We start from the raw sequence: 16,019 nt of genomic DNA, 5'->3' as shown, positions 1-16,019 counted from the left end.
TCTTCAAAACGTGTAAAAATCATTCAAAATGTGTTTCTGTGAAACTGCTCATGCTGTTTAGTTTTAATTTAGTTCCTCTTGCATTATCAGCACACATTTTTCCTGTTTAACAAATGTAAAGCTGCTTTGACACAGTCTGTATTGTATAAAGTGCGAATAAATAAAGGTGACATGACTTTAATCAGTAGCACATTTTCATTTCTTCTCTTTTCAGCCGAAGATAAGTCATTTGGGGTTGCCTCAAGGTCCGTCAGGTGAGAAGGTGGCAGTAGTTGCGGTGGATGACTGTGACATCGGCATGGCTGTGCGTTTTGGCAGTCAGATCGGCAACTACTCCTGCGCTGCCCAGGGCACCCAGACGGGACAAAAGAAGTGAGTTGATCCCTCTCTCTGTGTAAATCAAACAAGAACTCATTCTCATGATATTTAGCCTTTGGTAATTATTCATAATTACACTGCTGTTTACTCACTCACACCCATTCAGATTCCTTCAGGACACACATCCAAAAATCTTTCATTTGTGAAAGATCTTCTCATACTTAAGGTGGCAATTGCAGCATCAGATGTTGTTGCATGCTGAAACACGACTGTGCATTAAAACACTTAAAAGAAAGAACAACAGATAAATGTGAAGGTTTAACCCATAGCTCTAGTCTAATAAGCAACAACCTGTTTTATACATCATGGCAACATTCCATTCCCTATGGCTCTGTTGTCATGGACACAGCAATTGACAGACTGGCTAGGAGTCAAGCTCTCTTTCACCTGTCTTCTTTCTCATAAAGCTTTTTATCATGCTGTGATATTAAAGGATGTCAGTTGGGGTCAATGAGATGTACTTTTATTTTAAATTGTAATAATGTTTCACAATATTACTGTTAGACATTTACTAATACCTGATCAAAAGTGTGTGAACTGTACAAAAAGTACAAAAAGCATGGTTCTAAAAATCTATTAAAAGTACTATGCTGATGATGAAAATCCTTTCGCATGCACTGTACGCTTACCATAATGTATGCATAAAAACTCAAGTTTAATTTTAGTGCACAAACGAATGCATTAAAGTATGCTCCATTTGATATTGTCTAAAGAGGCACCTGACAAATTTGCACTAGAAAGGTTTATCTTTGTCAAATGTCTGTCAATATTTTCAGCTTTTGACAGTGGAAGGCAGGTCAGCTCACTAGATTGTGAGCTTTTGATGCCATTAACTTGTTGGAGAGTTTGGTAGCACATTTCAAAGTTTTGTTTTTCCTCTTCAGGTCTTTGGATCTCACTGGGCCTCTTCTGCTTGGTGGGGTGCCCAACCTTCCAGAAGATTTCCCCATACGGAACCGGGACTTTGTGGGTTGCATGAGGAACCTGATGATTGACAGTAAATCCATAGACATGGCCAGTTACATCGCTAACAATGGCACCACTGAAGGTCTGACACAAACATAACAATTCTAATTTATAGTGGGCATTGTGAACTTGTTTTATAGATTGCTTTTACTCAAAACCAATATATTTATTTACTGTCAGGTTGTCCGGCAAAGAAGAACTTCTGCTATGAGGGTTTGTGTCAGCACGGTGCTCAGTGTGAAAATAAGTGGAACACCTACTTTTGTGACTGTCCTGAAGGCCGGGGCGGCAAGAACTGTGATCAGGGTAGGTGGGACTATTTAGTAGCATGCATACATGTGTCTCATTAACATATGTTAATGTGTACATGTGTACACTTTCAGTTTTGATCGTACAGATAAGAGCAAAACATCAATCGAATCTGTAAAGGGTCTATTTTTTTTTGGATACAGACATAATGACAACAAAACTTTGTGCATTTATAAAATAAAGATAACAAACAAGGTGTGCTGTCTGCAGCCTTTATCTGCTGTGATCTTCATTTAGACACACGTCATTAAAATTAACTCAGTGAATACTCAACGAAGAGACATGAGATATATCTATAGGAAGCTTGACATGTCAAGCTAAACAAATTCTGCTGAAAACAAATATTCTGTGATAAAGTAATCCATATGAAAACAATGCAATGTCCGTTTTGCATGTCTCCCTTCATTATCTTCTAATGCGACCACGCCCCCGTGCTGAACGCACTTTTGAGATGATAATGTTTCACTGAAGTGCACGGCTTGAAAACGCCCATACAACAGAAGACAACGCAGCGAGAGTGTTCAAGTTTTTTTTATTTTACTGTTTGCTTCGCGATGAGAGGAATAAGACACAATTCACCCCAAAAAGATGTGACTTGGATTTCATCAGGGAAAAAAGAATGAAGTGCTTTATTCAGCAGAGATCATAAACATGAGTCTCTCATGAACATGAGTAAGTCTCTTTTTATTTATTTATATACTTGTACTAGTTTTCACATAACGTGCAAACATTTTACTATTTAGACTTTTTCCAAACTAAAATTCCTGACTAAATGTATAATCAAGTGAAATATTATGAAGTTTCAATAACAATATACACTACTATACCATTCAAAAGCTTGATGTAAATAATATACATTTAACAAATAAATTTAACTGTAACAAATGTAACAAACAATGTTGTTCTTTCAATTTATCCCTCCCAAAAAACCTGAAAAAATATTCTCAGCTCTTTTCAACATTAATAATAATAATAATAATAATGATAATGTAATAATAAAATCTCCATATTCATCGGGTAGAAGGAGGCGGGAACCTGCGCACAATCAAAATGAAACTTTAATAATCACAAAATAAACAAAACAGCGCACCAGCCCCTCACGGATGACTGATGCACGCAAATAAAAAGCAAAACATAAAATATAGCCCAGGACTGGTCCTCTCTCGTCCTTCACTGTTTAACTGCACTCAATGCACGCAAGTGAATATTAAATTATGTTGTGGGATAATCAAATATATTCAAAATAAACTACAAACATAAAATGATATATATATTTATTTTGTCCTCACATTCTTTTTTGTAACTCCCCCCTCTCAGTATGCGAGCCTTTGTCTTCTCAGGTTTAAATCACAATGATATTCATGATAGTTGACGGCTACTCGCATATGACTTTTACCAACAAAAAGAAAATTTTAAGTCTTAGAAAATTTTAATCAATATATTGTTTTCAGTAAGTGAGTAAACAAGATGATTTTCACATAATTTAGAAAGAAAAATTGTAGGCTACAAGCTCTAGTTCTCAAGAGAACCAATGTTTTTTATGTGTTTTATGGCCTTATTCAAATGATTTAATTTTTTTAGTTTTTCTCTAACCATGCATAACATTTTCCGTTTTCTCAAAAATACAATCATGTACATACATGCTGCTCACATATTATTATTATTATAGCCCAGTTTGTGCTGATTACAGTGAGATTAGACTTTAGCCATTTAGATATTTATAAAAAACTGAAAAAAGCACAAATGTCAGGGCAATGCAAAACTCCTCCAGGCCCCTAAAATACCCTTAGATCTCAGAGGGTTAACCTCTTATTCACATTAGAGCTGTAATCGGGCCATAAAAGTTAGGCCCGACAGGACCCGAGCCCGACAGTTTTCGGCCCGAGCTTGACAAGTACATTTTGATTGACAGCTTTTTAAAAGCCCGAATCCGTTTACAGCCCAACATTATTCAAATGTGTGGACACACACAGCTCTTTTGGCTTCTGTTAAGAATGAGTCATTTATGCATGTTTTAACATAATTTATTCATAACTAACGTAGACTAGACCACTTGGAAGTTGGAATAAAGAAATAAAATAAGCCCTCTGTGACATCTTATCATCTCAGCACTCTAAATAGACATAGGCTCATTTAGCCTATAAATAGACCAACACACTAATAAAAACTCTTTTTACATTAAGGTAAATACTCTGTCCACATTATGCATATAAGAATCAATTAAAAATTAGTTATCATTTGAAAAACCTTTAATCACAGAGATTAGGCTAAGCCTACATGTTTTTGTGGAGGAAAATTATTGAATCCACTGTAGATGTCTTCGCCGCATTCCTGCACTCCCTGATGGTGCATCATTATTCACTCATTATTCTCATTACAAACATGGTCAAAACTTTTCCTCAACTCAGACTTTGCTTTAGTTGCTGGTGCAACCAAAACGTAATTGCCAGAGACAACCCTCCGTTACACCTACTCAGCATTCATTTTCACATCTTTCTCACGCTAATCGAAACACATCACATGACTGCTCGTTTACCGCGCAAACCGGAGCGCAAGCCCGACCAGAGCCCGCGTAAGATGATATAAATTAAGCCTGAACCCGATCGGGCAAAGATCTTCAGCTCTAATTCACATAGTGTACAAACTGTTAAAACTCTCGTGAGCGTGATATACAGTATTGTTCAAAATAATAGCAGTACAATGTGACTAACCAGAATAATCAAGGTTTTTAGTATATTTTTTATTGCTACGTGGCAAACAAGTTACCAGTAGGTTCAGTAGATTCTCAGAAAACAAACAAGACCCAGCATTCATGATATGCATGCTCTTAAGGCTGTGCAATTGGGCAATTAGTTGAAAGGGGTGTGTTCAAAAAAATAGCAGAGTCTACCTTTGACTGTACAAACTCAAAACTATTTTGTACAAACATTTTTTTTTCTGGGATTTAGCAATCCTGTGAATCACTAAACTAATATTTAGTTGCATGACCACAGTTTTTTAAAACTGCTTGACATCTGTGTGGCATGGAGTCAACCAACTTGTGTTTTGGGTCATTGTCTTGTTGAAACAACCATTTCAAGGGCATGTCCTCTTCAGCATAGGGCAACATGACCTCTTCAAGTATTTTAACATATGCAAACTGATCCATGATCCCTGGTATGCGATAAATAGGCCCAACACCATAGTAGGAGAAACATGCCCATATCATGATGCTTGCACCTCCATGCTTCACTGTCTTCACTGTGTACTGTGGCTTGAATTCAGAGTTTGGGGGTCGTCTCACAAACTGCCTGTGGCCCTTGGACCCAAAAAAAACAATTTTACTCTCATCAGTCCACAAAATGTTCCTCCATTTCTCTTTAGGCCAGTTGATGTGTTCTTTGGCAAATTCTAACCTCTTCTGCACATGCCTTTTTTTTAACAGAGGGACTTTGCGGGGGATTCTTGAAAATAGATTAGCTTCACACAGACGTCTTCTAACTGTCACAGTACTTACAGGTAACTCCAGACTGTCTTTGATCATCCTGGAGGTGATCATTGGCTGAGCCTTTGCCATTCTGGTTATTCTTCTATCCATTTTGATGGTTGTCTTCCGTTTTCTTCCACGTCTCTCTGGTTTTGCTCTCCATTTTAAGGCATTGGAGATCATTTTAGCTGAACAGCCTATCATTTTTTGCACCTCTTTATAGGTTTTCCCCTCTCTAATCAACTTTTTAATCAAAGTACGCTGTTCTTCTGAACAATGTCTTGAACGACCCATTTTCCTCAGCTTTCAAATGCATGTTCAACAAGTGTTGGTTTCATCCTTCAATAGGGGCCACCTGATTCACACCTGTTTCTTCACAAAATTGATGACCTCAGTGATTGAATGCCACACTGCTATTTTTTTGAACACACCCCTTTCAACTAATTCAACTAATTGCCCAATTGCACAGCCTTAAGAGCGTGCATATCATGAATGCTGGGTCTCATTTGTTTTCTGAGAATCTACTGAACCTACTGGTAACTTGTTTGCCACGTAGAAATAAAAAAATATACGAAATCCTTGATTATTCTGGTTAGTCACATTGTACTGCTATTATTTTGAACAATACTGTATATAGTTATATATTCCAATAGATCCAAATGGCTCTCAATCCTTTGATGGACTTGTTCAGTGTTTAGGTGAGATTAGAGCTTGGTTGGCAAGCAATTTTTTTCATCTTAATACTAATAAAACTGAATGTGTTGTCTTTGGACCCTTTTCTGCTTCCAAGGAAATTATAAGTAGGCTATTGTCTATGAGGTTAAGTGTTTCAGATCATGTTAAGAATTTAGGTGTTATAATGGATTCAGCTTTAGTTTTAGAACAGGTTACTAATGTTGTGAAGGCTACCATTTATCAACACATAAGAATGATTTCTAAACTGAAATCAGTTCTCCCGTTTAAGGACCTGGACATTTTATTCATGCTTTTGTATCATCACGCATTGATTATTGTAATTATTTTATATAGGTATTTCACAGAGTTAATTATCTCATCTTTAATTAGTGCAAAATGCTGCTGTTAGACTTTTGACTCACACAAAGATGAGGGAGAGAATTAACCCCAGTTCTGTTTTTTTTTTTTTTTTTAGACTGGTTGCCTGTAAAATGTAGAATTGAGTTTAAGGTTCTCTTAATGGTTTTTAAAACACTGTATGGTATTGTTCCAAAATATTGGCTTTTAAATCTAGATTGAAATCGTATCTTTTTAGTATAGCTTTTACATTTTATTTTTCATTTTAAAGGGGGGTGAAATGCTCATTTTCACTCAATATCCTGTTGATCTTGAGTACCTATAGAGTAGTACTGCATCCTTCATAACCCCAAAAAGTCTTTAGTTTTATTATATTTATAAGAGAAAAATAGTCTGTAAAAAAAATAGTCTGTCTGAGCTCCTGGAGGCGTGACGTGTGGGCGGAGCTAAAGAATCACGAGCGCAAGTAGGCTTTTGCGTTGAGACCGCGTGTAAGCTGTGACATTACCGTGAGGAAAAAACCATCATCCAAAACAAACCATGGCTAACAGTCAGATTCAGCCGTATATTTATGATCCAGAATCAGATCCAGAGGCTGAAATTTAACAAGAGCAGCAGCAGCAACGACTACAGCAGGACGTCTCTATGTGGTATGTATTGAAACTCAGTGCCGGCCCGAGCCTCTTGGGGGCCCTAAGCAGCATTTGATTTGGGGGCCCCCCTCCCACCACGTGAAGTCACCTATGGTTGAAGATTATTGCCACAAATGTCACACTATAATGTTAAATTATAAATGAATACAGTGAGGTTATGTATTAATACAAAATAAATAATAAAACAATCGATACTTAAAATACTTTATTCTTAAACTTTTGAATACAAACTTGAACAAAACATGAAATAAATAATTTGTAAATGTGCATTAAATATGCAATCTTTTATATAAAACCAAAATAGACAAACATAAATATAATCAAAATTATAATTTTCAAAAAAATAGATAAATTAGAAACATAAGAATAGCAAGGGTTCAACGATGGCAATTATACAACAATCACCTCAAAATCGTTCCTTCCTTGCTTTTCTTGAGGCAAAGTCACTGATGACTGATGATCATCATTGTATGGTATTGCTTGGCCAACTTTGTTATTAATACTAATAACTGCAAGTCCACTTAGTCTTTCCTGGGCCATTGATGATCTCAAGTATGTTTTAATCAATTTGAGCTTGGAAAAGCTCCTCTCTGCTGAGGCAACTGTCACAGGCAGAGTGCAGGCTATCCTGAGAGCTACCCAAAGATTTGGGTAAAGCTCACACATCTCATTTTGTGAGAGGTATGTGAGAAGCTCAAGGGCGGTCATCATAGTTTGGGGAAGTTCAGGAAGACTCTCAATCTCTACAGCCAGTGCACTACCATCAATATCAGCCTCCTCTCCACAAGAGAGTTTTTCCCCAAGAAGCTCACATTGTTCCCTCCGGACCTTCCGATCTAGCTCCCTAAAATTGAGCAGATCTCCAAAGTTTTCTTTAACCTCACTTAGAGACTTAAATCTATCCTCCAACGACTGAATGCTACAGTCCACTACAGCATTAAAAAAGGACACTTCTAGCCTCTTCATAGCATCCACTATCGGCTCATCTGCAGCCTCATAGGCAAAGTGCCTTTTTGTAGAACGCAGTCGCTTTTCTTTCAGCACTGCTTCTGTGTTCATCTGCTCACAAATTTCTTTTGCAGATGTCTGTGCATCACAGAAGCCTGTTTTTCGGTAACTGATGAGTTCGGCTTTGTTCTTTTGTACAAGGTTAACAGCTACATCAAGCTGCATGTTGGTTGACTGTAGAAGCTTGCTAGTGATGTTAATTTTAGACAAAATGTCACACCAGACAACACAACAAATCTGAAATCTAAATGAACCTATTTCTTCTGCAAGGGAGTTGGCTTCAACAGCCACTACAGGGTCAGTCGCTTTATTTCTAACTTCTAGCAGGGCTTCCCTCACCTTCTCTGAGTGGTAGCGCAAAGCTTCAATGCTTTTTATCCGGCTTTCCCAGCGCGTCTCACTCCAGGACTTAAGGGTGAGGTAAACAAACTTACTACTTAATTTTTGAAACTTTATCCATGTTTAGCATGGGAATCCAACTCTTTAACAGTGTAAAAAACTCAGTATGCATGAAATAGCATTTCACCCCCCCCCCCCCCCCTTTAAGTTTTATTTTTGTGATGGTATGTAATGATGCTGGAAAGGTATTTGGTCAACGACAAAATTTGTATTGTATTGTTTTGTAACTGTTTCACCATGCTTGTTGCAATGCATTCTGGGATTGCCATCTCTGTTAAAGATACAGCAAAGTTGTCTTAGATTTAACTAATTAGATTCTATCTTAGAACTTATAGTAACAATTTTTAAGTAGACTGCTCATTTGGTTTTTGGGACATAATTTAATTATCAGTTTTGGAGTAACTGACAGTCTAGTTTAAAATGACTGTTCCCACACATGCTCGGAGCTACAGGAAGTACAAAGCCTTCTGTTCTTACCTCTTTCTTTGTGGATTTGTGAAGGTAGCACTCTTGCGGTTTGGAAAAACATGCTTGTTAAAGTTTACAGGCCAATACATTTGCCACATTTACCATCTTTGGCAGTCAATACTGATACATACTCAACAGAACTTTACACACTGCTTTACAATGCTACTGTGATTAATTGGCAGATGTGTTTGAAAGTGGGTGTGCTTGCATGTGTTGGAACAACCCGAATGATAATATACCTAACATCCCCACTGGCTGTTTTTTGTGGTTTGACATTATGTAAGTCCGAACAAGAAGGGATAGCATGATACTTGCTGTTCTCTTTTAGGTCCCTCCACAGGCCTGTTGGGGCATTGCTCATTTATGAATTCTGGATGATCAAGTAATGTCATCATCTAACATACAACAGTGTTGACTGAAACAGCCTTCTCTAATTTTATGTTTTGGCAGGGAAGCGTGCCTGCCAAGAAAGGGTATTATTTTTGATGCTAATTAAATGGATGCCTGAAGTAGCCCCAATTTTTGTTTTCATTAAAAGATAGCTCTGTTTTATAGCTAATGGCAAAGCATAATTTAGTTATTATCACCTCTACACTTGTGCCATAGCACAAATAGAGTGTTCATCTCAAGTAAAATATGTAATTCTGCCTGCATAGGATGGCAGTTCCTAGGCAACTTCTCAAAATTCAGTCACATTAATGTCATTAGGAAATAATTGATACTTCAGTTCATTTTGTAGGGATACCATGCGTGCTATTTTTCCCCATACATGTCCTGGCCAGGATTTTATATTGCCTAAAATATCCAGGTTTTGGTTTCCTGTTTTCATACTTGCTTTCAACTTGAAGCAGCACTGTGCAGACTGTGCAGTTTTCTGTAGATCCCACCTTCTCATGTGCCATGATTAACCAATGCATGTTCATTGCTACTTTTCGATTATTACCTACAGCAAGTATAAAAACAGGAAACAAACCAAAAACCTGGATATTTTAGGCAATATTGAAATCTTGGCCAGGACGTGTTCTGGAAAAAGAGCATGAATGGTCACCCTTCATTGTACTGTATTTACCGGTGCTGATCATATAATTAAAATCTAATCAAAAAGTTGATTGAGTTCACTAATTCCATTCTAAAAGTGAAACTTGTATATTATATTTATTCATTACACACAGACTGATATGTCAAATGTTTATTTATTTTAATTTTGATGATTATAACTGACAACTAAGGAAAATCCCAAATTCAGTATCTCAAAACATTTGGATATTATAAAAAGGTTAAATATTGAAGACACCTAGTGCCACACTCTATTCAGCTAATTAATTCAAAATACATGCAAAGGCCTTTAAATGGTCTCACAGTCTAGTTTTGTAGGCTACACAATCATGAGGAAGACTGTTGACTTGACAGTTGTCCAAAATACGACCATTGACACCTTGCACAAGGAGGGCACAAAAGGTCATTGCAAAATAGGCTGACTGTTCACAGAGCTCTGTGTCCAATTACATTGATAGAGAGGGGAAGGGAAAGAAAAGATGTGGTAGAAAAAAGTGTAGAAGCAATAGGGATAACTGCACCCTGGAGAGGATTGTGAAACAAAACCCATATAAAAATGTGGGGGAGATATGCAATATGCAAGACATGGGTTCCAGCTGTAGCATTTCTTGTGTCAAGCCACTCTTGAACAACAGGCAGCGTCAGACGTGTCTCCCTAAAAAAAGGACTGGACTGCTGCTAAATGGTCCAAAGCTATGTTCCCTGATGAAAGTAAATGTTGCATTTCCTATGGAAATCAGGGTCCCAGAGTCTCGAGGAAGAGAGGAGAGGCACACAATCCACGTTGCTTGAGGTCCAGTGTAAAGATTCCACAGTCAGTGATGGTTTGGGGTGCCATGTCTGTGAGAGAAGAGGAAAAAATCTATATGTCGTCCAGGTAGACATATATGAATTGATCAATCATATCTCGCAGCACATCGTTGACGAATGCCTTGAAGACTGCTGGGGAGTTGGAGAATCCGAAGGGCATAACCAAGTATTCAAAGTGCCCTCTGCCTCCTCCTGAAACACAGACATAGAAACAGACAGACAAGCAGACACTAGACAAGACTCATGACATTGATTAGTCCAGGCCAGAATAGAATTGGAATTGGACCAGTCTATTTTGGGGTTGTGAAGGAGAAGCCAGGGGTGACCAAGGACTATGGGTGCCAGTGGAGAGTCAAGAATGTGGAAGGAGATAGTCTCAGAGTGGTTACCTGATGTGATGAGGGTGATGTCTTCAGTGACGTGAGATATGACCAGTAGTTTCTGTTCATTGAGGGCGTGAACCATGATGTGGTGCGTGAGGGGTCTGAGGGGAATGTGTAGTCTGTGTGCCAGTCTACTGTCCAAGAAATTACCTTCCGCCCCTGAGTCCAGTAGTGCTTGACAGTCGTGAATCTGTGCTGACCATCTTAGTCTTACCGGGAGGAGTGTGGATGATGATGAGGTCTTCTCGGCGGAGATCCCACTTGATATAGCCTCATACGTACTACCGGGCTTGGCCTTTTACCGGACAGGTGTAAGCGTGATGCCCGGTTCCCTCGCAGTAAAGGCACAGGGCCAGGAACCTCCGCCTCTCCTTCTCCTCCTGGGAAAGCCGAGCTCGCCCTACCTGCATGGGCTCGTGATCGTAGGAGGGGCTGGACACGCCCCCGCCGCTGGCCCGCATGTCAGTCTGGGTGTGGAACTGGATAGGTTTCATCGCTCCACTCGCGTCAGACATGCATCAACCAGCAAAGCAAGTTCAATAAGCCTGTTTAGAGAAGTCGGAAGGTCCAGGGCGTAGATCTCTCTCTGGATGCGGTCAGCCAGCCCATGCAGGAACATGTCCCACTGCGCCTCCTCGTTCCAATGACACTCCACCGCCAGAGTTCGGAACTCGATGGAATAATCCGAGACGAATCTCTCATGCTGATGTAGCTCAGCGAGCATCCTCGCCGCCTCCCTCCCGGCGACGGCCCGATCAAAGACTCACCCTCATCTCGGCGGAGAGTGTCTGGAATGAGGCGCAGCATGGATCCTGGTTCTCCCACACCGCTGTTCCCCATAATGCCGCCCTCCCAGTGAGCAGGGTTAATACGAAAGCCACCTTGGCGATGGTGTGGAAGGAACGAGCGGTGTGAGCGGCGCAGTGGGAACTTGTAGCAGCTGTAGTTGTTGGTTGAGCTCGGACACCTGCGCCACCAAAGCCTGAACTGCGCGACCAGTGTCGTTAAGATTCCTCTCCTGGGAATCCATCCTCCGAGCACTGGCGCTGATAAACTCTTCCAGGGCGGATGGTTGATTACTCACTGCCTCCATTGTTGGTCAGATCGTTCTGTGACGTGTATAATGGAGGACAGGAGGCAAATGCAAGTAAGAATGTTTATTGAAGGTTTGTAATGATGAGGAGATGTCGGAGGGTGACGCAGGAACCTCGATTGCAGCACAGACAGGTGAGTTGGTGACTTGAGTGCGCTGGTAGAGGTGATGGTGGTAAAAGATCCAAGGTGAAGCTGTAATCCACTGTAGATAGGAACCGTGAACAAGGCACGAAGCAGAAGAGCAGGAAGACGAACTAACATGAATCATGAAGGACCTCAAACAATGATCTGACAAACAAGAGACGAAAGACAGGGCATTAAGTAGGCTGGTGGAATGAGCTGCAGCTGCCCACATGAAACAATCAACATGACGTAACATGAGACGAGCAGGAGATGGTGCATTCATGAACCATGACAATGTCATTCTGCTGTAGTTGGTCCACTGTGTTTTCTGAGGACCAAGGTCAACGCAGCCATATCAGAAAGTTTTAGAGCACTTCATGCTGATTTCATTTTCCAACAGTACTTGACACCTGCACACAGTGCCAAAGCTACCAGTACCTGGTTTAACCTCTTAGTCTGCATCCCGACGCCCTTGTCCTCAAAGCCACTCAACTCGCACGTGTCAGTGTTTATGAATAGATTAAATGAAACGGGACAAATTTAATCTTGACAATCTATGTATCATTATAAAGATCCAAGCCTCAAGCATCGACGACAGATCACTGTTTTTCAATGGAAAGCTTATAAAGACTGTATTTGCTACATTTGTGTAAGCAGTACACATAAAAAAACATGAACAAAGGAAACGCTGTACATACCAGATCCATCGTAATAACGAGTCATAAACACATCCACAGCTGTAAATCTCGGTTTAGTTAGAAAGGTAAGGAAGGGTCCACTGAACGACATCTCATGAAGCACGTTTAGTCCAACGAAGCAATAACGTTGTAATATGGATCATAATTCCTTTGTTTACATTTTATTTCTTCAGCGACAGAACTGTTTGTGTCCGTTATGGAATAACTCATGGTCGGCAACTGCGTCTTGGTAGTAAAAGCACGGCATGGTTTTGCAGCGTACAGTGTCACAAACAGAATGAGGCGATCCACCGGAAAAAAGAATGAATGAAAAATAGGCGGAAGATAGTTTATTTGAATTTGGCGCTCCCTCGTGATGCGCTCTGACGCACCTGTCAGCTGATGGAGGCGGAACTTACAGTGATGGCATTTCCTTTGTTTGTTTTATTTTTAAATAAATGTATCTGCATTATTACCATCTGTTTAAGTGCAAATCAGCCCAAATGAGCTCGCTATTACTGTATGATCATGGCTATCAAAGTGAACACGTCTATATGAATAGAGAGAGTGGATTATTTACTTTATGGCACATTTGTGTTATTACCATCTGTATAAGTCACCATCAGCACATCAGCACTTATTTGCATCGTAATTCATTGTAAAAGATGCATTTCTAGCAATCTCAGGATGTTCTGTAATTGGCAAACAAAGTTAAATCTTTTTTTTTTTTCTTATCATTCTTATTTTTCTTACTCAAGTTATTCTTATTGTATTTTTCTAGTGCTCAAATAAATCACTTATATGATGTCTAAGTTTCTGTCTAGTGTTTTATAATTGAAAAAAACTATGCACTGGTATGTTTACTGACTAAATAGTTTGTAGAAGCCTTCAATACTATTGGGAAATATATTTTCTTATATTTGGGGGGTGGGGGTTGTAGACATAGTCTCAGAAAAATATTTGCAGGAGTCTCATTTTTCATGATATTTTATTCAGATTTGAAAGAGAAACTCATGAGACATTTGGCTTTCAACCCATTACTTTTCTAGATTGCTCCAGGACTCATTTAATGTATTTTTATATCAAATAAAAGAATATTTAAGAGTGGTAAAAAAAAAAAAAAAAAAAAAAAAGGAACTTTAGTGTCTATAACTTTTAATATTTGTGAGCATTATCAAATCTGGTTGATAAAAAGTGAAGCACAAAGGGTCTTCTTTCTAAAGACACCACAATTATGTTTGTAACACACTGAAGTAGGAAACTATTACAATTATAAATTTGGTAGAGCACTTTCATCTCTGAGTCCCATAATGGGTGTAAGGGAAACAGGTCAATTTAGCTCAAAGGGAATCATTTTAGATTTTAAAGGGAATTTGAACAGAATCACTGTTTCACGGCTGTTCACGGAGACGCGCCTGCGGTTCAGTGAACGAGCCGTTTAACATCAAATCTGCGCTGGATACTAATATTCAAACTATAGTGAAAACACTATCAATTAGCACAGTAACAAGATCGGCAGTTTAAGACATTAACTTGTAAGCACAAAACACAAGATACTTCTCTTTTCAATATGAATAAGGCTTTATTAGATAAATCTAAGACATATAAACTAATCTAACACATAAACGCACGCATACGCACATTCACACAAGTTGCAGGAAGGTCGAAAGTTAGGGAAAGATGAGTTTAAGAGAATGGAAATATGGAATCCCAAGTTAACAGCAATACGTTAAATTGCATAGACATGAACAACCATCAATCACGTAATTAGCGCTCGCATTGAGTTCCTCAATGGGGTTAAAATTATATTAGATACACCAGCACAACAAATATCTGGGAATACGTTGCCTTCGTTTGCTGTGAAAGGGACTCCAGTTGAAAGGGGTATCCCGGTGTCGCTGATTGGCTGGAAGTTCAGTTGGCTGAAGTGACGTCTTGGGGAGCCCGTGCTTGGGCGTTGGCTCAAGCTGGAGTTGTGTGGCTGGTGGGAGTTCAAACGCGCAGACGAGGTCGACGTTACAAAACTTAACTCAGAACACGAAACTCTCAAACGGAAAAGAAAAGAAATAAAGTTTGACGAGACTAGGTTGTGTTCCTTCTCATTGTGGAATAGTAGCAGCAGGCAGGCACGCTGGAACCGTGCTCAAAGAACAATGATGACTAACCGCATGGCTAGATGCTACAAGCTAAAGCTAGGTAGTAAAGCTACAAGCTAAAAGCTAAGAGCAGGCATGACTAATAGCATGACTGATAGCACGAGCAAGGCTGGAACTAAAAGCAGACATGGCTAATAGCAGCAGCTAGGGACTAAAAGCAGACTAAAAGCAAGGCATGACTGATAGCACAAGCAATGCTAGAACTAAAAGCCAAATTTCATGGGGTCCCAACGTATTTAAACTTCCTTGTTGGCCACCCCTCAAATGTTGGCTTGACCAATCAGATATGGTCTTGAGTCTGGGGTATCATAAATCATTCGTTTATCTTACCAAGCATGTGGTTCTTGCCTCACAGGGTCTAATTTTGGACATGATTCCTATAACATGATTATGATATATTTTACAAATAAATGATTGTCAGGACAATATCAAGCAAGAAAATTCGATTATGTCAATACTAGACATGACTATGTATCCTATAGTTATCAAAAGACATACACAATAAGTGATTATACATGATAGTCAAATGTGTGGGTTACACATAAATGAATATGGAGTTAAGCAATGGAACGATTCATTTACAAGTCTTTTTGAGTTCATTCTGGTCCATATATAATGTATAAAAAGCAGTTTCTTTGCCATTCTCTGGCAAAGGGACTTTTCTGTGAAGACAAAGGTTTAAAGACCTTCCCCCTTAGGAATTTCAGTCTGGTTTCACTAGGTGTGGGGGGGGGGGGAGTCAATGGGACTTGTGCAGTACTCTCGTGGGTTTCCATGTGATGTCCAGCGTTGCATTTCAATTATGAACAACAAATTTGACAATCTCTTCTTCGAATTGAAATTGTAAATAAATGCTCTAATGGTGTTCATGTTGAAAGCTGTTGTGTGAACAAGTTGGTTGGTTGGTTATCTTGCTTGGTTCTTGTGGCACTAGAACTGATTTATGACTTCCTGAGGAGTTCGGCTCTCGTTTCAATGCACACAGCTCTGATAGACTCTTTGATTTGTCTGGTTTGACTCATTTCTGCTACATATATCCC

The 16,019-nt window shown here is 39.3% G+C and overlaps 1 protein-coding gene across 1 annotated transcript in view; it reads left to right on the top strand.

Moving 5' to 3' along the window:
- Positions 1-16,019, top strand: part of LOC113098820 (cadherin EGF LAG seven-pass G-type receptor 1-like) — a gene marked incomplete at its 5' end in the record, with an annotated part of 111,798 nt that overhangs the window by 30,140 nt on the left and 65,639 nt on the right. Inside the window, 3 exons of the mRNA XM_026263911.1 lie at positions 215-372; positions 1,263-1,426; positions 1,525-1,650. Of these exons, the coding sequence (XP_026119696.1) occupies positions 215-372; positions 1,263-1,426; positions 1,525-1,650 (448 nt within the window). The remainder of the gene's footprint in view (positions 1-214; positions 373-1,262; positions 1,427-1,524; positions 1,651-16,019) is intronic.

This window comes from Carassius auratus, unplaced genomic scaffold (assembly GCF_003368295.1).
Source record: "Carassius auratus strain Wakin unplaced genomic scaffold, ASM336829v1 scaf_tig00216704, whole genome shotgun sequence".
NCBI lineage: Eukaryota > Metazoa > Chordata > Actinopteri > Cypriniformes > Cyprinidae > Carassius > Carassius auratus.
The sequence above is the reverse complement of the archived record's forward strand: the minus strand, read 5'-3'. Positions and strand labels throughout refer to the sequence as shown.